Source organism: Podarcis vaucheri (genome assembly GCF_965113315.1).
Source record: "Podarcis vaucheri genome assembly, chromosome: 2".
NCBI lineage: Eukaryota > Metazoa > Chordata > Lepidosauria > Squamata > Lacertidae > Podarcis > Podarcis vaucheri.
This window is the reverse complement of record NC_138760.1, coordinates 52,773,119-52,799,174: the sequence shown is the minus strand read 5'-3', so window position 1 is coordinate 52,799,174 and position 26,056 is coordinate 52,773,119. Positions and strand designations below refer to the sequence as shown.

At 42.0% G+C, this 26,056-nt stretch overlaps 1 protein-coding gene across 2 annotated transcripts in view; it reads right to left on the bottom strand.

Annotated features, from left to right (window-relative positions):
• The window catches only part of WWC1 (WW and C2 domain containing 1), a 77,924-nt gene extending 52,330 nt beyond the window's left edge, over positions 1 to 25,594 (bottom strand). The window contains exon 1 of one of the 2 annotated variants that reach the window (XM_082213010.1): positions 25,343 to 25,594. In XM_082213010.1, coding sequence (XP_082069136.1) covers positions 25,343 to 25,544 — 202 coding nt within the window. In that variant the 5' untranslated portion in view covers positions 25,545 to 25,594. The remainder of the gene's footprint in view (positions 1 to 25,342) is intronic. The other variant, XM_082213009.1, reaches the window with a different exon arrangement.
• Between the last annotated feature and the right edge of the window lie 462 nt (positions 25,595 to 26,056).

Here is a 26,056-nt window from a genome sequence, read left to right as displayed (position 1 = left end):
TTAAAATTCTTCCAGGGTGAAGGAGTAGATACCAATAGTACAAATTATTGACAAATAATGAGCAGTACAATTGAGGCTATTTTTGCAGTTATATCTGCCAGCAACTGACCCATGGTCTGGAAGATCTTACAGAGAGAATGAGATGCGTACTGAGATGCATACTGTAGTCCAGCAGATTAAGTTTGCATCTTAGAAGAATTGTGTTCAAATTCTTGCTCAGCAATGAGCTACTCCTGGGTCTGACACAATGGGCAAGCCTACTCTCATTCATCCACTCATTAAGAGGTAAACCGTATTAAAATAACATCTTTAATAGGCAGTTCAAATGGGGTTCATGTTTTGTTTTCTATTAACATACAAAACTATAAAAACACGAAGGAGGAAAGAGGGGTGGGGAGGGCATTTCTGCTTGTACCGTAGAGGAACAGAATGAACACATGAACATGAACACACAAACACACATGAACACACACAGAGAGAGAGAGAGAGAGAGAGAGAGAGAGAGAGAGAGAGAATACAATGAATATAGGTGTGACATTAGGATTGCTATGGAGCAGGACAACATTATCCTCAAAGTGTCTTGGCAAACAAGCCACAATGGGCTTCTGAAGAGTCTAACATGTTTTTGTCTGGAGTAGATGTTAGCAGACCCTGGACAATACAGAAAAGCTCTGCTGGATGCAGTGGAGACGGAGAAGTGGGACTTCTTGCCAACTTCATTGCCATGCAGAATGCATGATTACGCACTGTCACTGACAATGTATACAGTGGTACCTCGGGTTACATAGGCTTCAGGTTACAGACGCTTCAGGTTACAGACTCCGCTAACCCAGAAATATTACCTCGGGTTAAGAACTTTGCTTCAGGATGAGAACAGAAATTGCGTGGTGGCAGTGCGGCGGCAGCGGGAGGCCCCATTAGCTAAAGTGGTGCTTCGGGTTAAGAACAGTTTCAGGTTATGAACAGACCTCCAGAATGAATTAAGTTCTTAACCCGCGGTACCACTAGGCATTGCTGTTTCCAGTATGCTAGTGTTCATGAAATCTGAGAAGCCTTCTGTCCAGCTATGGATTAATGAGACAGGTTTTTAAGGTTTATTGTTGGTGGACTAACTTCTCTGGCATCAATGCAGCTAAATATACATTTTCTCTGTCCACCCAGTAAGTTTCATATTGTTAGTACACAATTAAGCAGTCTGTGGACTACAGTAAATTTAAGGAAGACTGAAAGAATGAAATTGATGCAAATACAAATTTGCTCCGCAAAAGGAGGCTACACCTGACAACAACAAAAATTAGTTCAGTGGGCCTGCAAGCCATTATTTCAGTCTTAGTGTTTACCTTCATTGTTATCTACCATATTGAACAATGGCAGATTATTCCATAGCCAAACAAAAAATGTTTCGCTGCCTCTATGGGGCCTAATTCAAAGACAGCTAAAGGGAAGCTTGAAGCAGGTATGAAGCCTTTCTCAATATATATAAAGTACTGCTTGAGTGTTCACATCTCCTTCACCCACAGGATATCTACAGCTAAATGTGCATAATTTCATTATTATAGTGGGATGGATGGGAAATTATGAGTAAGACTTGCACAGGCATGCTCTTAATACAATGGATTGTGAAATATCCTTGGTTTTAACAGAATCATTACGGCAGTATATAACACTATGGCAATAGCTTATAGGGAACAGCTTATAGAACTATTTGCAGCTGAATATATCTGCACAGATTCAATCATAATGTCTTATTGTAACACGTAATCACATAATGCTAGGACACAAATAAGAATTCATACTCTCCAATTCCTACTCTTTTATTTATAATAGTAGGCACTTAAAAGATTTTTTTTTTACTCGTTTCCTTGTTACAAACACAGTGAAAAATAATTAAAACATAGCTGCTGAACCTAGAAAGTTTATATACCAATATGCCATATATCCTGAGACAACAGGCCAGGTCCTTAAGGCAAGTACACTCCACTCCAGTGAAGAATCCAGATTAAAAGCCAATGTTATTAAATGCACAAATATCTGCTCACACAAGAGGGGAAGCTTATTCACTGAAGTCAGTGGCAGCTCCCATGCTTAGGGATTCTTGCATCCCAACCTCGACCTACTCACAATAAAATGTCTGGGGTCAGACATAACACTAAATCATAGCGTTGCTCTCAGGGTGGATTTGATTTAAATCACGATTTCAATCACTAGTCAGTAAAGCGTGGTTTAAATCACTAGTCACTAAGACTTGATTTAAATCATTTTTTTACAGAAAGACTGTAAAAAAATGATTATACTTCTGGTATAATCTTAATATTTACAACCAGATGAAGATTTCATTTTTGGTATAATAAATTTTCAGAGCAGTTTTTACAGTTATATCAAAAATTACTGATTTGGTTATACTATTAGAAATACAAAGACAGGTAATTATGAAATTCTTGTTTATTTTTGGACAATTTTTCTGCTGTACTTTATTGGAAGGAGAAAAATAATCATTTCCTTAGTAACAATTTAAACTATTTATTTAACTAAAACAATATACATTCTAGCATATGTATCCATGTTTGTTAACTGATGTGGTTAAATGATTTTTTAAAAAACAACAACACCACCAGACTTAGTTTTAGCACACATGAAAAGCTTAAAACAAATCCTTATTTCCTGATGAATAGCCTTTGGACTATAATGTAACTTAAATAGAACACTATCTTTTCCTCCAAAAGCATTTTATTTTAAAAATCCAATTATTATTTTTTTAAAAATCTGATTATTTTTTAAAAATCATTTATTTTTATCCACCTTGGCTGCTCTACAGAAGTGAGCCTGGGTGAGTGCTGGGTTCACAAACACCTCCCTACCATGCTATGGATGCAAGGAAGGGATCAGAAGCTTTCACTTCTGCTTTCAACTAACTACAGTGACTAATTTTGTACAAACAAAGAACTGTGATTAGCATTAACTATAGTTTAGGAAAACAACCCAGGGTTGTAAACCAAGTTTGAAGTGGACTTGTTGCTCTAAATTCTTCTTAAAGGCTAACCAGAGTTTGCCAGGTTCAGCTGTAAAAAAGTACCGTATTTTTCGCCCTATAGGACGCACTTTTTCCCCTTCAAAAATGAAGAGGAAATGTGTCTGCATCCTATGGGGCGAATGCAGGCTTCAGGAAGCTATCCACAAGCCTTGGGAGCCCGCGGGAGTTCCCGCCGGGCTCCCTAGGCTTGCGGACAGCAGCCTGTTCTGGGGGCTGGGGTGGGGGAAGCTCAGGCTTCCCCCGCCCCAGCCCCGTGCCTGGGGGGGGGGGGAATAAACTTTTTTTCCCTTTATTTCCCCCCAAAAAAACTAGGTGCACCCTATGGGCCGGTGCGCCCTATGGGGCGAAAAATACAGTAAACATAGTGAGTTGCTAACAAAATTGAAAGCTTCTAGTCTCCTCACTGAGGCCATGCAAGAGGTTTTTTGCTCAAAGAAGGGGAAGAACTTGTATCTCCCATATCAAAGGCCTTATCAAAGCAGCCAGTTTTCCTTGCTGCAAAGGAAGCACTAGTACTATGTTTGTGTGCTATAAAACCATTTCATTCACATTGAATGCATGTTGTGACTCTGGCCTGCTTCATACACCACAAGAAAACTATGAATGCAAGCTGGAATGTTCATCCAATTCTGTACCATACCTTTGTGTACCCATTTTCCCTGTAAGGAGTTAAGCACCTTTAATAAAGTGCCAAGTGGAGTATGCTTAAAAGCTGTTTTTCCAGATCAGTGCATCTATGGCACCACAAATGCCTGCCAAGTTTAGTGCAAAAAACAACTTAGATGAGCAAATTAATCTTTAATACATAAAAGTAAGCTTGGATCATGAACAAAAATGCAGATATTTTACACCAAACCTATGGCTACCATGTTCCTATATCACTTCCATAAGCAGCAAAAACTTCAAAGTTACCCAACAAAATGATATTGGGACGTTAGCTTAGCTACAACAATCTGACAGATTGCATGGTGCTCCATGGCGGCAAGAGGCGATTGTCAGGGTGTGCTGCAGCTGGTGCCACCAGGGAGACCGGTGGTGCCCCAAAGCTTCGTGCTTGCATGCATGGTACTATATGGCGCCCTGGCTGATGCACTCACCAGGTCTTGTCGGGAAGCGGCAGAAGCTGTGCATGGTGGTGCTGATCATCTGTGTAGCCAGCTACCAAGGGAAGGGGCAACTGCCGTCTTCCTCCCCACCTTCTTTCCTCCCTTCTGACATCATAATAGATCAGGATATTGCAAGGTTTGGCTGGTGATATATTACGATGTTGAAAAGCAGATATAACCCAGCCCTACTGATTAAGAATAACTCTTGTCCATGCTCCTGGCTGCTTTCAATGTCGCCTTCAGTTAACTTACTGCTCCCCTCACTCCCAGCTGTACCCTGTTTTCCAATGGTAAACAACAATTTATAAGCTAAAAGAGGTTCTGTGTCTGTCAGTGAAAATTCAAATTTGGTGAATCTGCTATTTTCTGGGTTTAAGAAGGGAAGAAAGCTTCACCCCAAATTTTGGATCCCCTCCGAACTGATACTAAAGTTATCTGCTTGTTTTGTGCCGCAAACCCAGAGTAATTTATACCCAAACCACAGTTACAAGTTAACACCCAAAAATCCAACATTGTGCAAACCCTCACTCAGTAAGGGGGAGGCAATTTTTGCTGATTTCTGCTTTCATCCCCTCCGAGCGGGAAGCCCCTTCCGCTTCTGCTCACAGAGAGTTCTCTGAGCAGAGGGAGGTACACAACTGGATACAATCCATACATACCAAGCTTCACTGTAATCTCTCAACCATCAATGGGGACATCAAACAGGTGAGCTAAGCCAAGAACTCACATTATCTGGCCAACAATGGAATTTGGTACATATGCAATATTAATTCTTCTGAAATTCCAAACACATGTCACATTTCTCCATTTATAATTAGCCCATCTAGAAGGAAAACTCTGGTCCTAAACCTGTGCTGCCTTGCAGAAGATCTTCAGAGAAGAAAAGATGAGGAGATAACCCTACACAAATCTGGAGTGGAGTCTCTAACACAGTTGGATGATACCTTATACATCATCTTCTGGCAACTTCTGCAGTCAAGCTGGAGCCAAACGTATTGCTCTGCTTTCCTTTGGACCACATCAGTGAGACCAAGAATGAGGTCTTGTTGTCTAGGCAGCCCGGTACCTCCATACAGTGCCCCCAGGGGCACACTCCATTATCTTTCAAGACAGATGGATGCCAACAACAAGAGATAGCAGAAGACAGATTACACTGCATTAGGGCCTACTGGTCAATTTCTGGTAGTTACTAGCCTTCTTGCAAATAATGCTGATGAAATGCTCAGTCCCAAAAGGGTACTTCTTACATTCTTAACACATGCAATTACTTATGCCTTGCCTATTAAGGGGTCTTGCTGTTAATTAAGTGCCTATTTTCTAAATCAACACTCTCCTGGATCTACAATATCGAAGGCTGCTGAACTCTTTAAAAAGACATTAAAAGAACATTTTATATTTTGCTTGATAACTATTTAGAGCAGAAATACTTTGTCATGTGCTACTCCTATGAGACTGCTTTTCAAAAAGCCTTACAGTTTCTGTGGGCGGCAGCAGTTGCGGCTTGGCACAGCTGTGGGTGATCTGGGGGTGCCCCAAACCTCCCACAGAGCTGGATGACGGCATCATCAGTTGTAGCTGGCTACGGGAAGTGATGTGATTCTTTGCTAATTTTTAGTCAAACTGGCCGGACTTCAGGGCAGAGCTTTGAAGACAGCAGCACAGTCAGCATAAGACATCCCACCCTCCAACACTGTATAAATTTGGCCCCACTTGAAGGTAAGCAGACAATGCATATGGATGACCTTGCTGTAGAGTAACTCAGTTGCCATATTGGAGGCCAGGGAGGAATTATCCTGCAGGCCAACTAGGCCAGTTTGGGGGGTTTGCCTATGTTGTAGCAACTGCCATAACTTGTTTGCAGAAAAAGGCATTGGGTTGGATTCTCGGACTAATCAGCGGTGGGTAGGAAGAAGCCTTACCCTCTCTCTTCCAGTTCAAAGTATCAGGGGACCCTGATAAAGGGGTCCAAGAGGAAGGATTTTGTCCATATGCTCAGACAGGGGCTAAAAGGCCATAGAACTCCCCAACTGGCATCCTGGAGGGGTTGCCCTTATTTGATGTGTGTCATATGGGGATCTTAACCCCAGGATTAATTAACCCTGAGGAAGTAATCAGCCAGCAACCAGGTTAGCTGACCTGGGATACATACCCAATGCCTAAGTCTAAGCCTTCTTACATCTGTAATCAATAAAGTTATGGCCATTTCAACCCCCAAAAGTTGTCATGCCATTATTGCTTCCTATGCCCCTGTCCCAGCAACCCCAAGGCTTTCTGTGACTAGGCCAGCAAAAATCACCATGCCTTGAAAAACAGCACAAATTAATTCTAGCAGTTTATTTTTCTCCCAGCGAGTTTTCTCAATTAGTTAGTACTAAATACTTCCAGAGGGGTAGCCATTTTAATCTATTGCACTGAAACACAACACACTTGCTTAGCACTTAAAGATGAACAAATCTGTTAACGGCATCATAAGCTTTCAGTGAGAGCTAATTGGCAAAATTGTTTTATAACGAAATTGTTTGTTTTTAGGTGCTACAACTTTCATTAGTCTTAAATGAAAACTTGGTTAATAGCTGGTGTGGAAGGGAAAATGAGTATTAAAAACATTTCTCTCTCTCAAGGCTGGGTGCAAAATGTCCCCTCTAACTGTTATTGGGTGTCAAATTCAATGCAATGAGTCTTAGGGGCCTGTCTCCCCTCCTCTGGTGTTAATTGTTTTACTTTTCTCACGCTGCGCTACATCTTATCAATCTCGCCTAGTGGTGAAAGTGGTGAAACTATGTATCATATTTACAAATCAAGTCATTAATATGAAAGTATAATCCTTATTAATATAACACTAGAAAAACATTTTTGCATGTCTGTTGAATACCTTACATGTGATCCCACAGAGATGGCATTTAGGAGATGGTCGATACTCTTAAATACTTCACTGTTGGTTTTGAAGTGGTACAGTAAAATTTAGTACTGTACTATGAAGCTTGGTCTATTTATACCAGAACACTGTGAATGGCAGATATTACCCACTGCATAAAAAAAACAACACACAAACCAGCAGCCCCCAATTTATTGAACTGAGATTAGTGAGCCAAATGTTTTTATTGATTACAGAAAAATGTATGCCTGCATGCACACATGCAAGCCAAAAACAGATTTTATGGCTCAAGTTCTGTTTCCCAGTCATTTACATACATTGTTAATAGTTTCTGCAATATATTCAATACGTCTGTGGCTTAAAACCTTTTGTGGTATACAGGGTTAATTTGATTTGGGCTCATCTCCAGAAGTTATTGGATATGCTAAAATAGCAACATTAAAGTGATTTTTTCTTACTGTGGGGAAGGAACAGCAACAACCTTCCACAACTGACATTAGGAAGGGCAGGGCTGGTAAGCCACTGAGCACAAATAACTATAATTTTTAGAAATTAAGCACAGAAAACAAATCACCATAATTCCAGTGCTACCCATAGGTGAACAGAAACCTATAGGTGATGGGGTTGTACCCAATCGTAGTCCTACATAGAGTAGACACACTAAAATTAATGGACAGGACCAACTTCAGCTCATTAATTTTAATGGGTATATTCTTAGTACAACTTAGCTGGATACAAACTCACTGGATGTTCTCACTGGAGATGGGGGAGGTAATTTTCATGGGTGGTATTCAATGCAGAATAGACCTGCTCAGAATAGACCCATTGAAGCTAGTGAGCATGACTAACTTAGGTGCATTAATTTCAACGGGTCTACTCTGAGTAGGACTTAGCTGAATATAACCCACCAATCCCTCCTTCCTTCTGCAGTCCCCTGTGCCCCATGAAAGCCTCCCGTGATCTTTTGCAACAGTGTGGAAAGTGGTGGAGAGGAAAACGAATCAGCAAAAATCATCTTCCACAAGCACCCTCCCTCCCTCCAGAAGCCGCCTCTGCTGGATCACAGTCTCCTCTTCAACTACAAGGCCAATGTTGGATCCAACCCAATGCCTTGCCTGAGGCCACCTTCTGAGCACATATGGCTCAGATGCAATTTGAAGCCACGTTGACACAATAGACACACACTCACCGACTTCAATCCACAGTGTGTGTTCAGAACTCATTGTGCAATAGTATAATGCACCAATTGTTTGACTCTTCTGAGGTGGAGATACCTGCTTTTCTAGCATTCTGATCTTGCTGTGAAACATACCACCTTCTTCCACATTTTGCCATGTTATCAGATTACTGCACTTCAACTGAAGAGACCCTTATTAAAATCACTTCCCCTGAGAAATCCCATTTTCAAAGAGGACATTTCACAGCAGCGACCACAGTGAGTTTTATTTTATCTTATCTGAGTTACCTACTTAAGTGTCACTATCAAACACAAGCTGCTCTAAAGCAAAACTTATTAAGTAACTGCTTCCTCACAAATACAAAGTTGGGTGGGGGAGGGCTTTTTCCCATGGAAATGCAGTACCTCTTGGCAGTAGCAACTCACCTGTGTCACAGTAACGAACTTGACACTGAGGTTTTGCCCCCAGCATAACTCCAGGTTGTTGTTTTTTTAAAAATGTATGTGTTCAGTATTAACACCTTTTATCTTGATCCGAACTCTCAAGTACTTGAGATCATGTTCATTTCCCTCCTTCTCTCAACTGAAGTGAAATCCCAGGAATGTGGCCATGGGCTCTTGTTTACATTCCCACCCTCCATGTATCCTGGATACCGGATCAAGCTGTCACATTCCACTGAGCCAATACTATATAAACCAAGAGTCCTTCTGGTGCATGTACATAGCTACCTGATTATCAAGCCCCCACCCCCGCCACCACCGCCCTAAGGAATCCAAATTACACTGCTTCTGAAACGTATGAAAAAGCGAATTGCCTGTAGGAACAGGAAACATAGGGGGGAGAAATCTTTAAACATTCTACAAAGAGTTCTGGGTAATTTTAAATACTAGCATTTTAATTGAGACATGGACCACAATCCACTTCATCGGAGTCCTAGACCACAAACAAACCTGTTAAGATTTAAGGTTCTGTAAGATTCTCGGTGGTAGTAATATAGGGCTGCTAAGACCAAGCACTATACTACAGAGAACTAAGGGGACAGTCTGCACACAACTTATTCATGTAAGCACTCCACTGCTGGACTGTATCACTATATACTGCAAGACGGGATGGGGGATTTGTGATTTTAAAAAATACAGGGAAACAGTTTATCTAGGCATAAAGAAAATTACATTTCAAGGAGCTTTAAGCCAAGATTTTCCCCCAACATGCTATTTTTCTATGTCCAATGATTTGTTATTATTATTTAAACAAGGAGGAACATTCAAATTGTTTGTGTTTGAAGTATACCTTCCAGGAACAGTTTTGGTATGTGATGTATGTAAACCAAGACCTGCTCTTAATCTCACCACATACAGAGAGGAAAGTAATGTCCTCCAAACAAGGCCACTGGTTCCCAAAAGTGTCAAAGGAGAGGAAATTTCACCTGTCCTTTGGTGAGGAGAGAGAGCAGTCCATTGCAGTTCATTCACAGCTAGTGATTAGGTCAGGACCGGCCCCTCCAGATGCTGTAAGACTCCAACTCCCATCAGCCCCAACTAGTGAGACCAATGGTCGGAATTTATAGATTCCAGCAATATCTGGAGGGCCACAGGTTTCCCACTCCTGCTACAGGTGAACATACATTGAAAATCTGACAAGCATTATAGGAAGTAAAAGAAAGTAAAATGCTTGTGCAGACTTCATTTTTGTATATTTGCAGAAAGCTGTATGCTGAATTTTCAAGGAGCTATGTTGCAGGAAACGCAGCAGAGGCTTGTGGAAATTTCAGCATAAGCTTGTATGCACTGCAATCTACTTCATCAGATGCATTTAGCCTTATCCTGACTTGATAGTACACATGAGTACCTGGGAGGTTGTAAACAGTGTAGGTCAGAGCGAAATAAGATGTAGGAAGTTCATACAGAGACAGTGACAATTACACCATTAAGCAGTAGTCAACAGGTCCATGTGGTGTGCTCAGGTCGTATGGTGCATGCCTTGTTATAAAGAGTTGAGGAAATGCATATCTGATTGAAAATTAAGTCGAACTGATCATAAGGAGTCACATATTTATTATACGGCATCAAAAACATACAGGGGGGAAAACAAAGTTAAAATAGAAGTAACTTAACTCGTGTGGTTGGCTATTTTTCTCCCACAATCACATATACAGAGCTTAACTAAAAATCCCTCAAAACATTCTTCTCTCAATGTCCAGGAGTGGGGGGGGGGGACAAGCAGCAGACATGTTGAGACTATAGTGGGGAAAAGGCACCATTTTAAAAGCACCACAACATACATTCCCGACAGCGGTGGTACAGCTTGCAGCAATATAAAAACAAAACCCACTTGCCACCAAATTCATAGTTGCTTCTGGATCTCAGACTAAATTGTGACCATCTTGAATGAAACCAAGATTACAGCAGCAGGGACTCCCATCCAGTCTTGCTCCCATTCAGGCAATTTATCACAAAGCACATAATCCAATCTAAAGTCCCTGGAGATTCTGCACTTGCTCAGAGGGAAGCCTCTTGTCACTATGGCAGCAGCAGTAACCAGCAGGCAGCTCAGAGGAGCATCCCCATCTGGCACTCTCTTGGCGTATTTACCAGACCATCTAATAATGTGTTAGAAAGCCAACCTTCAGAAACACAGTTTTCATTTTGGACTCTCCACCCCCACTGGCTTCGCACTTTAGTTGTCCTCGTTTTAAATGTCTGATTCCTACACCACTGAAGAGCAACAGGAGTGCAGCGGAGCCCTTTGTGGAGTCTGCACGTTGTTCTTCAGCACAATGAAATCAATGTGCTGTGGTATCCTTTGGCATCTAACAATGCATTGGGTGCTACTTTACATATCCTCCCACATATCACTCAAATGTCAAGGTAATCACAGAAGCCAGGGAGTTCAGAAATACAACAGAGTCCATCAGCACCTAAGGGACTTGGGTGGCACTGTGGGTTAAACCACAGAGCCTAGGGCTTGCCGATCAGAAGGTTGGAGGTTCAAATCCCCGCGATGGGGTGAGCTCCTATTGCTCGGTCCCTGCTCCTGCCAACCTAGCAGTTCGAAAGCATGAAGTGCAAGTAGATAAATAGGTACCGCTCCAGCAGGAAGGTAAACAGCATTTCCATGTGTTGCTCTGGTTTGCCAGAAGCAGCTTAGTCATGCTGGCCACATGACCCAGAAGCTGTACGCCAGCTCTCTTGGCCAATAAAGTGAGATGAGCACCGCAACCCCAGAGTCGTCAGCGACTGGACCTAACGATCAGGGGTCCCTTTACCTTTACCATCTGCACCTAGTGATGTTTTCAAACTGAGTAGAAAATGCTGCTTTCAACAGATCAAATGCAGGTTTGATCTATTGGAAACAATTTTTTCTCAGCAGTGACTTTAACATGTTTTTTAGCATAGCAACATTCTTTTTTTTTCTTTTTAGAAAAGTGGGGTTCTTGTTAGAAAATATGCTTTGAAGTTAAAGATTTAAAGCATTGTGTCTGTTTTATAAACACTTATTGAAGGGGCAATCACTGGACATCTTTTTTTGAAATGCATCCCTTGCCACTTCAAATGATAGAAATGCATCAGAAATTGCATTGGATAACTATCTAGTTTTGTGCTTGAAGTAAAAAAAGATATATGAAGAACTTATGAATGGACCCAAGACACTAAATAATTTCTGTAAGTTTTATTTATAGCAGCAGTGTTGTTATTTACATGTACCATAAGCAAGAATCGCTATTTCTGGCATAGTAAATGACTTATTAATACAAACAGGGCTGTGACCAACCATGAAATAACTCCACAGGGTTCAGTCTGAATTAGGACAATGTGAACCAGAAAACCACTTAATTGATTTCTAAGCCTTTGGTGCAGCTTGATCACAAGTAGATTAAGTGATGTCATATTTAAGGGGCTTAACTACCAGCATAGGAAGTATAGAAGTCACATATGGACAACCCAGGTCACATCCCAAGGCCACATGCAAAACTCCTGGTCTCTTCTATGCAGCCTCCAAGCCCGTCTTCACTCCCCTGCCAATTAGCACAGGAAGCAGCTGAGGAACATAAAATCAGAGTGCCAATCTGATGAAGAGCAGGGAGAGGTGCATGATGGTAGAATCATCCACATTCCACAACACTAAGCTTCAATTTAGAGCAAGGGGAAAGGGAGAGATAATCCAGTTGGTGTATTTTATGCATATAGCATATCTAATGGAAAACGTTATCATATTAATTTTTTACTGATATTTTAAAATTGCATTTTGCTACCTTTCTATTGAGTTGCTTTTGGGTACAGTATATTTTATAGAAAACATGTTTAATGTAGCCAGGATCCCAAGAGCTGCCTAGAGTCAGACATAGATAATCTACGTGTGTGTGTGTGTGTGTGTGTGTGTGTGTGTGTGTTAGTTAAAAAGCAGGTGTCATGTGAAATGGAAGGTGGGGCCACTTCTTAAGAAACAAAAGATCCTCTTAGCTCAAAAATTGCTGGTATCTTCTAAATATAAGATGCTATGTACACAGATTTGGAAGACAGAATTACCATTCTGGAGTAAAAATGGTAAGGCCACTAGTTCATCAATACTGAACGCAATGTAATGTCTCCAGTAGTTAAGGGTCAAAGAACAATAGCATACCAGTTGCCAAACAGAAACACATACATTTTTGGCATTCCTTAGTTACTTGTAGTCATAAATAACTAATATTTAACCATGTAGAATGTCACTTTGACCTCCCACATAATGGCTTCATAGATTCTTTTAGGCAGAGTCCAGGGTCATTCATGCATGTTCATTTTCTCTAGTATTCTTTCACACTCTTGTCTTAACTTTAAGTTCCATCTCACTAATCACTATCAGAGCACACCTTGTGCAAGAATAAGTAGAATTGTTTCCTTATACATCTTCCATATTTATTCTGACAAGTCTCACATCCCTACTCTCTAAAAGCAAGGATGTTATTCACTTTCCATTCTCTATACCAATTTAGGCAAAATATCAGTTCCAAATGTAATATGATCCTGTTTTCAGCCAGTCCCAGATGGGACTGGAGCTCTTGTGCTTGACGTACCCCACTTCTGGACCACTGCAAGTCCTGTTTATCCCTCATTCTGCATTTTCACAAGGTACTGGTCACACATAATGACAACTAAATCTGTATCCTAAAGCTAGGAATCCACTTTTTAACAACAATGAAAGTAAAGGTAAAGGGACCCCTGACCTTAGATCCAGTTGCAAACGACTCTGGGGTTGCGGTGCTCATCTCACTTTATTGGCCAAGGGAGCCAGCATACAGCTTCCAGGTCATGTGGCCAGCATTACTAAGCCACTTCTGGCGAACCAGAGCAGCGCATGGAAACGCTGTTTACTTTCCCGCTGGAGCGGTACCTATTTGTCTACTTGCACTTTGACATGCTTTCGAACTGCTAGGTTGGCAGGAGCAGGGACCAAGCAACGGGAGCTCACCCCGTCACGGGGATTTGAACTGCCACCCTTCTGATCTGCAAGCCCTAGGCTCTGTGGTTTAGACCACGGCGCCACCCGCATCCCTTTGACAATGAAAGTAGAGGTTCTCATATTACCAGCTCTTTCATCAAACATATTATTTAAGCACTCAGCACTGACACAGAATATGTTCAGCTTTTGCTTGAACCTAGTCCAGAGAAGAAACCTTTCATTAACCCCATGCCTGGAAAATCTGCCATTCCTTCCCTATTGGCATCTATACTGGTAACTTTTGAAGCTGCTTGGGTACATTCGTTGCAGGCCTGATATCATCCGTCAACGGTTTCTGTCATTGTTAGTGACTGTTAGCGTCAGAGTTTTGCCCTTGACTGAAGCAGCCTTGCAGTTTCTCCACTTCCTGCTGGTAAGGTCACTGCCCAGGCAGAGGCAGGTCACGGGCTGTGCTTGCTGCAAGAATCCCTATACATCTGCACAGCCCAACCCACCTGCTCCCTCTTTCTTTACAAATCTTCTGGAAGACGTTCCCTGCCACCAATCACTATGGTGTTCACACAATACACACAGAGATGTGGTAGTACTTGGACAGTAGTTTATGTATGCAAATAAAAATTCCATGAAGCCTGTTTCAGAGGTTGAAAACTTTGCAGATTTCTGACTCACTATTATTTTCTAAATACATATAACTGAAAAGGCAGTATGTGAGGAACCCAAGTGTCAGAAGCTGAAATGCTTGTAGACAACACAGCTCACAAAGGCAGTGGGTTAAAAAGCAAAGCCTTATTGGGCCATCTGGCTAACCCTCAGACATAAAGGAATTAAGGCTCTGAAGTGAACTCTACAACAAGGAACAGTTAGCAAAACAAAAACAAACAAAAAATCAGATAGAAATGTTCAAAGGATTTAGAAATTTGTAAATACAATTAAATTTTGGCATTTCATCATTGCAGTATTTTACCTGACTAAGCAGCCCAGGCATATAATAATTTACTGATTATTATTATTATTATTATTATTATTATTATTATTATTATTAAATGGTAAGCAATCCTGTTTTGCTCTGTTAGTTGACTTCCTTCTAATTAGTGTACACACAGATGAGCTAAAACCTGTGGAAAATCCAAGAGCCAGCTTAATAAACAGTATTCTGAATGCTTTTGAGGCTGGGTATACAGTTAGACAACAACAAAATATTCTGTCTCGTTTTATGAGGAAGACCTATTTACTTATATATATAAAAAAATTACAGACCGCCCCCATACAAAATCCCAATAAATTGTAGAAGATTTATAAATTAATGAGAGGGTGATTGCACCCAAGTAGATGCAACATGAGAATGTAGAACTAGAATCACCCTAGGCTACAAGAACACATGCCATCAGAAAGAGAAGGAGTATTAGCATAGGATTGTGCTTTAGGAGTTCTGTAAATATGGTTGATCTCATAAATCAGTGACACTGTTATTTCAAAGGAGCTGATTTTTACTCATACAAAACAAACAACAATTGTGGAACTAATATGATGCAAGTAGAAGAGCACATGCTTTGTGTGCAAAGATGCAATGCCTGGCATCTCCCTGCCTCAAACCCTGGAGAGCCACGACAAGTCAGTGTGAACAGCATGAAACTAGATGGACCAATGGTTTGAATAACACAACTTCCTATGTTCACAAGTAATAGCTTTGCAACCTAAATGAGCTAGTTTTAGAAACTGTCTATGGGAAATCTTGATACCTCTTGAACATGAAGGTTTTAACAACAATATCCAAATTCAGAAGGTGAACCTTCTGTATATACATTCCAGAATACAGCACTGGAAAATGCCATTGCAGTTTTATGTCAGTTTCCTTAAGTATATTCTTTAAAGGTATATAATATTTATAAAGGCATTTAATATTGTTTTTTATTTATAAAAATCTGTATATACCAATTTGTCATAAATAGATATCAAAACCACAGAATAAAACCATAAAAAGTTAAAAACAGACATCAATTAACCTTTGTGGAAGGATGTTTTCTTAGCTGCCTGTATAGCCTGGTGGAATAGAAAAGTTTTCAGCAGGCATTTAAAAGTTGGCAAAGAAGGCACCTGCTGAATCTCTGTTGGCAGAATATTCTACAGAACTGTGCCAATGACCCTACACACACAGTTTCCTGTTGTCAAATGAGCCTCAGCAAATTGAGGAATGGCCAATAAGGCTCCCACAGACTATTTCAATGATCAAGCTGGGATATAAGGGTTCAGGCGATCCCTGAGGTACCCTGGACCAGAGTTGTTTGGGGCTTTGTAAATTAAAACAAGAATCTTGAACTTGGTAGTAGATGGGCAGCCAGTGCAGGTGTTTTAACAATGGTGTCACATGAGCCAGCTTAGCCCAGCGGTTTGATCGACCAATGCACTGCTTGGATCCTGCAATCGCCCACAGCGGTTTGAAACCCGAGCGTGCTACATGGCTTAAAAAACAACAACAATGGTCTCACATGTTCTTGACCGGATGCTGCCATCAGCAGTCTGGCGGCTGCATTGTGCAGCAGCTGGAGCTTCCGAACCAGACCCAAGGGCAGCCCCATACATTGGACTACATGTCACACTGAGGGATTGTTGTAGATTTAATGTAATTAGAAGGGTGGTCTAATGCTAAGACAGTACTACTTGCTGTATTAAAGACATCAACTTTCCAGACACGAGGATAAGTCAATAATCTGTATGGAAGTGTAGCACACATGTCTGTCACATTAGAGCAGGAATGGAGAATGTCAGGCCCAGAGGCCAAATGTGGCCCTCGAGGAATCTCCATCTGGCCCTTGAGAGTGTCATTGGACTGTGATAATGGCTCTTGCCATTATATTTGACTTTGTCAAGCCTATTGTACAAAAGCTAAGACTTAGTTGCGCTACCCACTTTTGTCTCTGGCATGCAGCCCTGCAAGGCTGCCCACAAGAGAATGTGGTCCTCAGGCTGAAAGAGGTCTCTGCATCCCTACTTCAAAGGGCCTGATAAGATCCCTGGGGCATCGGCTTAGCAATCCTGCTCTATGAAGAAGAGCCAATTCCAATAAGACAATTGCAGTTAAGTGGTACATGCATTGTTTAAAGAAATAGATAAACAATGTAATACTATCCTATTCTAGTCATTAACATTCAGCGGGTGCAACCCTACAAGCCAATATAAGCCAATACAATACTGTACAATAGTCTCTGATTCAAGCAGCCTGGACTTCCTCCTTCACACTGCCTATGTACACTTTCCCACTTACTCTGCCCCTGGTTCAATCCCACTGCTGATTTGGGAAGCCATGTACACACATTAGCCACCATCCACATCTATCCTGGGTTTTCTGTATGGGCTTTTCCTGAACCAGCTTCAAACCAGCAGAAAGAAAGAACTACCGTACCTCATTGTGTTTTAAGCTAGTAACCATGTGCACAGCCACTGACTACCACACGCTACCCCTAATTAAGCCATCACTCTTGCTTGCTGTAGAGCCATGTAAGATGAAGAAATGAGACATGTGCCAAATTACCAAACACAGCATTTTCCGCAAGACTTCAAATGTTAAATTCCCAGAGCAGAAACAACATCTCTATTACTAAATCCTGACTTTTCTCAAAACTCTTGAAAACCCACATTAAAATGACCCAAACCACATTTATAGCCTCTCGGGGGGGGGGGGAATATAGCCCACATACACAAAAGTCTCACAGTTTGATATTCTTCTTTGTTATCTGTATTTTAGTACCAAAAAATGTACTTTGTATTAAACATAGTCATTGTAAAATGTGTTTTTGAAAGGAAAACACACAGTATTCAAATATTTTATTCCTATTGCTACAGCAAGGATGTTATTTATAAGTGCCTAACAGCTAGGATAAGATTTTAAACATGGGCCTACAAAGAGATATACAATCAGTTATGATTATTGCAAAGTACCTTCATGAGTTTATGGGTGTAAAGTATTTTGATCTTCACTTGTATTATCTGTTACATAAATGCTAAACAGTTATATATAGGTAAATCATTTATTTTTTAAGGTAGAAAATCTCAGTTATAAACATAGTTCAGAAATTCACTTTAGGTTTGTAATTAGCAGTTAAAAGATGCCTCAGTGAAATGCAATTAAATTTAGTTAAACAAAATAAGAGTTCTCAAAGAAAGTGATTTGAGAAGAAGAAGAAAGTGCAGTGAGAAGCACAAACAACAAATACCACAGGGCCAATTTGCAAATGAAAACCCAGTGTGTAAAGAAAAAAATCTCAGAGATGTGGGGCATCTCTCAGCTGCTTTTGTTCCTTTTCTTGACTGCTCTCATTATTCTTTTTGGCAGAACTGCAGCTTATGCAGCTGCAGACTTTCCCAATCCAATGCCTGCTGTTGCCCTTTCTTGACTGGGTAGCAAAGCAAAATCACCCAACTGCACTCATGACAGACCCTAGCCAAAGTTGGCTACTTATCCAGCCTTCTCTGGAGGATGAATTCAGTTACAGTACCAACAGAACACATTTCACATCAGCCGATCAACAGAAACAGAACAGAACATCACTAAACTGCAATACTGCAAGGTGGTTCCAATCTGAAAGTCTATTGGGGGAAGGGGAGGGGAATTGAAAAGGACAATGAAGAGAAAGAGTGCTTTCATTCTCCACCCCCCACCAGAGTATTGTAACTTTTCCAGAAGACTGAGAAGTATATTTGACAGTTAGAGAGAGAGAGAGAGAGAGGGAGGGAGAGAGTGCACCTCAAACCTAAGAACTATTAAAACTGTATTAAGAAAGCATGTTTCCAAGACGAGCAACTTAAGTGCACCTTAAATCCTTCTGGTGGGGTTCAAGTGAACATACTTAGCACAATGTAAACCAAATACAACAATTTTCAAAAAGTGAGTTTTTTAAACAGCACTTATAAAGCAGTATAGCAGAGGAAGCATTCACATTGAAGTCTTGCTGAGAAATGTGTTTATTTTGTCACAGGCATTGCCCCACATTACTCCAGCGGTCTTTCTAACTTGGAAGCCAGGCTGGAATAAGCTCATCTTCAGAATGCCAATGTTAACACACTTTAAGCACTCAACAGCTTTTTGCTTTTTTAAAAATTGACGCTGGCTTGACTGGCATTGGGAACAAGTATCAGCAATATTTGCCTTCACATACCGTACTTTTTGCTCTATAAGACTCACTTTTTCCCTCCTAAAAAGTAAGGAGAAAGGTGTGCGCATCTTATGGAGCGAATGCAGGCTGCTCAGCTATCCCAGAAGCCAGAACAACAAGAGGGATTGCTGCTTTCACTGCGCAGCGATCCCTCTTGCTGTTCTGGCTTCTGAGATTCAGAATATTTTTTTTCTTGTTTTCCTCCTCCAAAAACTAGGTGCGTCTTGTGGTCTGGTGCGTCTTATAGAGCGAAAAATACAGTATTCAAATTTCTCTCCAGAACCTTAGGACAGAAAGCTTTAAAGCTTGGGTTTCATGGTTTTTTTTGGAAGCCAAATCAAAATTAGATGCATTATTTGTCTCCACTCCTTGCAGTTCCTCACAATTAATATTTATCAGTTAATCAAAACTTGTAAAACAAAAATTGAATACCTGCTAGAAAAAAAAAATACTGGTGCCAGGACTCAACTGGTGATCAAAGATTGCCTGCAATACAAACTTTGGCATAATCCTACAGAGCTGCATGGCTGAGTGCTGTGTGTGTGCAAGAGAGAGACAGAAACAGAGAAGTCCTTGTAAGCTGCATCCCCTTTGTGGGAGACCGTGCAGGGGCCACATGCCTGCAGCAAGGCAGTGCCAGAAACAAAGTGAGTGCATCTAGAAACAAAAGTAGGCGGAGCAGTGGATGTGAGTCCTACCTTTGTGCAGTAGGCTACAATCCAGCCACGCAAGTCAGAGGTATGTAGACACACACACACACAATCTCTCTACATTCAGGCAAGCAAGAGACATTATTGCAATTCAAGGACACTGTTCAGCCAGGTGAAAGCATTCAGGAGGGGGAGGGAAAAGACCTGTGAAGAATGTGCTCTGAAGAAAGGGGGTGTGGCCTTTGGAGAGTCAGGAGGGCCCAGCAGAGAGGATTATGGGTCAGCATTTGGCCCTAGGGGCTGGGGCTCCCCCATTCCCGGTTTATGCTCTAAGGAAAGCGTATAGTTAGGCAGTGTTGCCACAGAAGAAATACACAGTCACTAGTTGGCAAGACTCTGACTGCCTTAAATTAAAGCTGGATGGTTTATTGCTAATAGTTAAATTAAAACCTCTGCTTCACCACAGATGCTGCCTCGATAGCAAGGTCAGAAAACGATGAGGAGCAATTTCCATATAGAGTGAACAACACTGCAAGATCAGATAGAATGTAGATGAGTCAATTCAAAAATGCATAGGGAAATAAACAGTGTTTAAGAAACAAAGGAATTGTCGGAGAACATTGGTTTTGTGAAAGGTAATATGTGGCGACATGGATTCATTCCATTATCTGGGTTCAAAGGAGTAAAGAGGAAGTGGCAATCGCCTCCCAGCCTCTTTCTGCCAACCTTCCACTTGCAGGAAGTTGGGATCTATGCCCACATATAAATGCACACTCTGGTTTAATGACTATCACTAGTACTATACCGGAGAGTGCTTTGGCTTTAGCATTTACTAGTGTACCGTAATTTACTGCACCAGCGCTAAGTAAGCATAATGTTTCATGAACCTTGTAAATAATGTTTTAAAGGGTATATAAACTCTTGAAAATGTCCATGTATGAATGTTTCAAGATCAGCAGTGATCTAGCATTTTAATTGTTCAAGATTAAAATTCTCAGCCATCATTTCCCTTTGTTTCTGCTCATGGCAACGTTTTGTGTGCACAGGCATTTGTTTTTTAATAAACCTTTCATACAAACACGCATATGGAACCCTAATTTCTACTCCTTAAACTAATCTCGGTAACAGAAGAAAAGCACAGAAAAGATATACTGTATATTAACCTGCAAATATTTAAGTTACCTAGGCAACTGCAATAAAGTACAGTGGTACCTCGGGTTACAAACACTTTGGGTTATAGGCTCTGTTAACCCGGAAGTAGTACCTCAGGTTAAGAACTTTACCTCAGGATGAGAACAGAAATCACGCGGCGGCGGCGCAGTGGCAGCGGAAAGCCCCATTAGCTAAAGTGGTACCTCAGGTTAAGAACTGTTTCAGGTTAAGAACGGACCTCCGGACCTACCACTGTACTTGACAATGAAAGGAGGGGGGACACAGAAAGCAATATAGAATTTACATCAAGGAGGCAGATCCCCCTACCAATCTAGGTATTTAATTTTATTATATATGTATCCCCCCAACTCCTTTCCCTTCATTGAGTTCAGAATGATGTACATGAGATCATTCCCATTTTATCCTCACAACCACTCTATATTAGACAGCTTGAGGCAAGAGCTCAAGGTTACAAGATGAGCTTCTTATGGTCAGAGCAGGGCTTTGAACCTAGGTCTTCAAAGCCCACACCCAGCTTTCACTAGAAGCTACACCTAGGTTACTCTCCCCCACCCCAGTTAGAGTCCTTTATTGCTCACAATATATTTCTGTGCATTTTCTCTACAAGCATACTTCAAAACCATGTTCTGCTATGTTCTCACGAACATAACAGGAAATGTGAAGTGGCATCCTAGATGTGCAGATAAAATGAAGACTGCTAAAAGGACCCATGACCATTAAGTCCAGTCGTGACCAACTCTGGGGTTGCGGTGCTCATCTCGCTTTATTGGCCGAGGGAGCCGGCGTACAGCTTCCGGATCATGTGGCCAGCATGACTAAGCCGCTTCTGGCGAACCAGAGTAGCGCACGGAAACACCGTTTACCTTCCTGCCAGAGCGGTACCTATTTATCTACTTGCACTTTGACGTGCTTTCGAACTGCTAGGTGGGCAGGAGCAGGGACCGAGCAACGGGAGCTCACCCCATCATGGGGATTCGAACCACCGACCTTCTGATCAGCAAGTCCTAGGCTCTGTGGTTTAACCCACAGCGCCACTAAGTGTTGCTAGATTGACCCAACCACTTTGAGAACAAAGAAAACAATCATTTTAACTACGTATTGTTATATCATCACATTTGTGCATAGGACATATTTTTTGTGGAAAGCAACATGGTCCTTAAAAGCCTATGTGGACCGAAACCATTCACCCTCAAGACTGAAGCTATACAAGTTCTTAGATCACCTTAAAACTACAAGAACAGAGAAACTGGTGCACTGCCACCCTGTGAAATCAAATACACAGCAGTGTTCCTAAAAGGTATTTCTTATAGAACAAAATATTGACAACAGGATTTCTGAAGCCACACCACATATGCACAAGTCTTTCAGTTGTTTACATTATTTCAGTACCATTTGAAAACTAATTGTTCATTAAGCTGAAACTGCACAAGATTAAAAATTCTTCTGGGTTCAAAGCAAGATCAGTTAGACATGTGAGCTGACAAGGCACAAAGTCTGAAATTTCTTGCCCATGCACGATTAGTATTTTTAATGGAAAAACAAAGCTATATTTGGATCAACCTTTCTTTTTGAGGCATATTTTTATAAAAATAAATAAATAAATAAATAAAATAAAAAATGTCTGGTTACAATATTTGCCTAACTTTGCTGGAAGGAGGATAGAAGCAATCTTTTGCAAAAGGAGTTAAATGTTATCTAAAATTTCATATACACTACACTGTATCATATGCACTGTATACCTTTCACAGAAGTACCATGAACTTTAAAATTTACAGAGAAGTGGTCAAAAGAGAGAGAGAAAAATAAAGCAATAAGTGACTCAGCAATAAATAAATAGATAAAAATTATTTAGAGCACTCTTCCCCGACATGAAGCCCTCCAGATGGTCTGGACTGTTCATCCTGCACAGCTGCTCCAAATCCAGCACCCACATTAATGTTCTAATTGCTTAACTTTAGAAGCAAACACTATGATATTTTGTACATCTCAACAAAATCAACGTTTGTCTGCATATATAGAATCAAAATGCAGTTGATTGCTAAGAAAGCAAAACTGGTGTAATAGGGTTTTTGAAGGTTTTCTGAATTAAACTGGTATTGAAGAAAGAGTAGCAAGGCACAACAAAATACACTTTTTTTAGTTCTGCACTTGAACATGTTAAAGTGCTATTAAAATCTTAATTTCCAACACTTTTAATTAAAACACAAAGTGAACCTTTGCCAAATTTCAGGTTTTCAGCCTTCAAAGACGTTATGCTGTTGCAACTAAAAACAATGAGGCAACCAAATTACCTGCATTCTGTTCTTACAATCTGGGAGTGGCAACTTGTGATATTTGGGCTTTGCCCAAATGTGTACAGCAGCATTACATTTCCAAGAATACATACTTGTTTTTACTCACACCCAAACAGCTCCCCGGAAAGGAAAAAAATAAATAAATCTCCAAATACTAAACACTTAAAAGTTTGTCAGCCATGAATGTGACCAAAGAGCAGTGTGAATACTGTATCCACGACAGAAATTCTACAAAGCTTCTCCACTCTCAAACTCTCTGGCCAGACTATCATCTGCAAAAGTAAAAGCCCAATAAAGTGAGGTCCAACACAAAATAGAATAGGATCTTATACTGGTCACAAAAAACAGTCAACTTACAAAGTTTTTGCTCTACACTTCCTACCATTCATCTTGCTCTGGAACAAATTCCAGTATTCCAGCCATATTCTAAATGTTAAAGTATTTTCTTTTCATCTCAAACAGAACCTTAACCCATATATGCATACTTAAGACCAGTACATTTTTTCTGGGGGGAGGCAGGGGTACGCATACCCCTAAAACATTTTGTGAATCTAAGTTTGGCCTCATTGAGGGGCAGTATTTCAATAGGAGTAGGAAAATGAGAGTACCCCTAAACATTTTTTTTAGAAAAAAAGCACTGCTTAAGACTATCATACTTAGGTATTTTATACTGATTTGACAGTTGGTGCCTTCAGAATAGAGATAGGCAGGGATGTCCTAAAGTGTTTTCATCTGAAGAAAGTGTTTCAGAAGTGGGGCAAGTGAGGAACCTCACAAAACTTCTACATAATGCAATCTGCAAGATAACCAAGTAATTTTAGGTAGTTGCACAGAGATTATCATTGCTTTTGGCAACAGTCTCCTATAAGCAATAGATCATTGTTGCATTCCTGGTGGCAAATTTTGATGTAGCTGTTCCTAAAAAAATAAACTAAATTGGCTTAGCATGTAGCAACCAAGGAGTCTGACAGGTTCTATGCACCTGTTTGATTTCTCCAGTTTCCTGAGACACACCTTCAGTTGAGCAGGTGCAATTGTGTTCTGACAAGTCTTAAAAAATGGAGGAAGGAGCTAGTCCTGACTAGCATCATTCCAGGTAACATTCAATTTACATAAATATCTGGGAACCCATTCAAATGTCAGGATTCACTGTACAAAATGCAAAAAGGTAAGGGTAACTATTAGCAAGCAGTCGCTACAACCACCAGCAGGAGAGCAAAATGGAGCCCTTGGGGTAGGGACTGGTATGCTGCATTTCAAAGTTTCATGCCAAAGCTGAGCTTTAGAACTTGTGCTGTAATAATATAGAATGAAGCGTCCCTGATGTGATTTGGGAGTGGATTTCCCAAGCAGATTTCCCTGGGCACCAGGTAACCACAGCACTGGCTACGCCATATTTCTGGAATTAGAGGACAAGACTCTTCTTGATTCTCATAACTTTCCCACCCCTTGCCTTTTTACAACTTAAGGCTAAAATAGAAAGGTGTCAGGCTCCTGTTGTGAAATGGGAAAGGCAAAGAGAACTGTGGCAAGTCTGTAGCAGCCTTTTCACCTGTACAGTTCAGTTTAGGGCTGAGACAAACTTGATATAGGCCACAAATAAAGTGCTTACCCATGTAAACATTTCACACATGCCTATCTCATATACATGCATCTACCAAATGGAGAAGCACCTAGAATGACAGGTTCTGGGACAACTTTGTTCACTACGATGCTCAGGAATGAAACTCACCAGGTGGTTTGGGGGCACACACTGTAAACCTAATCTACCTCACAGGGTGGTTGGGGAATAAAATGTGGGCGGGATAAAGAAAATAATGCACACTACCAGAAAAATGTGTGCAGAGGTCTAAGAAAAATGTAGTAAATACTTACAATTAGCTTGAGGTTACCAGCAATGTACCCTCCCAGGCCTCTGAAAGCTTATGAGTACTAAACGCTACATGTGAGTGGTTTGTTCCATATGGCAAGTTGATGTGAACAAGGCAGGCAGCTTCTAGAGTAGGTCTCCTTCAGCCATTTACAACTACACAGGTGCCAGGGGCTAACGCTTCCCACTGTCTGTGTGCGCGGGCGTCAAATCTAGAGTAATTTAAGGGCCGAGGGAAAGGCGCTTTGCACATGCTCAGAAACCCCTTTCTGAACTGTACTACAACTTCGCATCTTCCAGAGTAGAGACCAAGCATTGAAAACAGTCGAACCCACCTTCCCCCCGGCCGACCCCAATCCTCGCGCCCCTCTTGCTCTCAAGTCATCCCTCCCGCTGACTAGCTTCGCGCGGAGCTGGAGGAGGGGCGAGATGGAGGCGTGTGGAAGCGCACGCTTCGCCCCCAAGTCGCTCCCCTCCTGGCCCGGGAGAGCTCAGGCACCTGCTGCCCTCGCCTGGCAAGCCAAGCTCCTCCCAGCCGGCTCTCTCGCTCGCTCACTCGCTCTCGTCCTCCCTCACCTGTCCCGCGGGTCCACCCAGCTGGTGGTCTTGGTGGCGTGGTCGATGTAGTAGACTTTGCCGTCGTAGTCGCGAGCTTCCTCCCAGCCCTCGGGCAAAGGCAGCTCCTGCCTGGGCATCTCCTCCTCCTCCTTCTCCGCCGCCGCCGCCGCCGGCAGCAGCAGCAGACAGACAGAACGAGCGAGCCCGGCAGCGGCCCCATGCAAAGAGCTCAGCAACCCCCCGCCCAGCCCAGCAGCTGGCACGGCGGGCCGGGGCGAGGGGCCGCGGCGGGCCGCGGGGCGAGAGCGAGGCAGCCGGCGGGGCGGGAGCCTCGCATCCTCAGCCGGGCGGCGCTAGGGGCGGGGGGTGGGGCGGGGGGCGAGTTGGAGTCCTCCAGGTGTTGCAAGCGGCGCCGGAGAGCCCCGTCGAGCCTCGCTCTGCCCGTCCCCGCCAGGAGCAGACCCGGCTCCAACTCTTTCCCCTTCGCCGGGCAAGTTCCCGTGAGCTGCAAGGCCGGCGCTAGTCCTTCGACGGGGCCAAGCCCACCACGCTCCCCGCCAGGCTTTCTCTTGTGCCGCCAGCCGAGCTCCCTCTCCGTCGAATGGCTCCGGCTAGAGACGCGCACAAAGCTCAGCCTGCCTCCCAGGTTCCTTCTGTCCCCTCCTCCTCCTCCTCCTCCTCCCCTTCTCACGCCGGTGCTACTGTAATGCAGGTAGTAGAGCCGCCTCAACC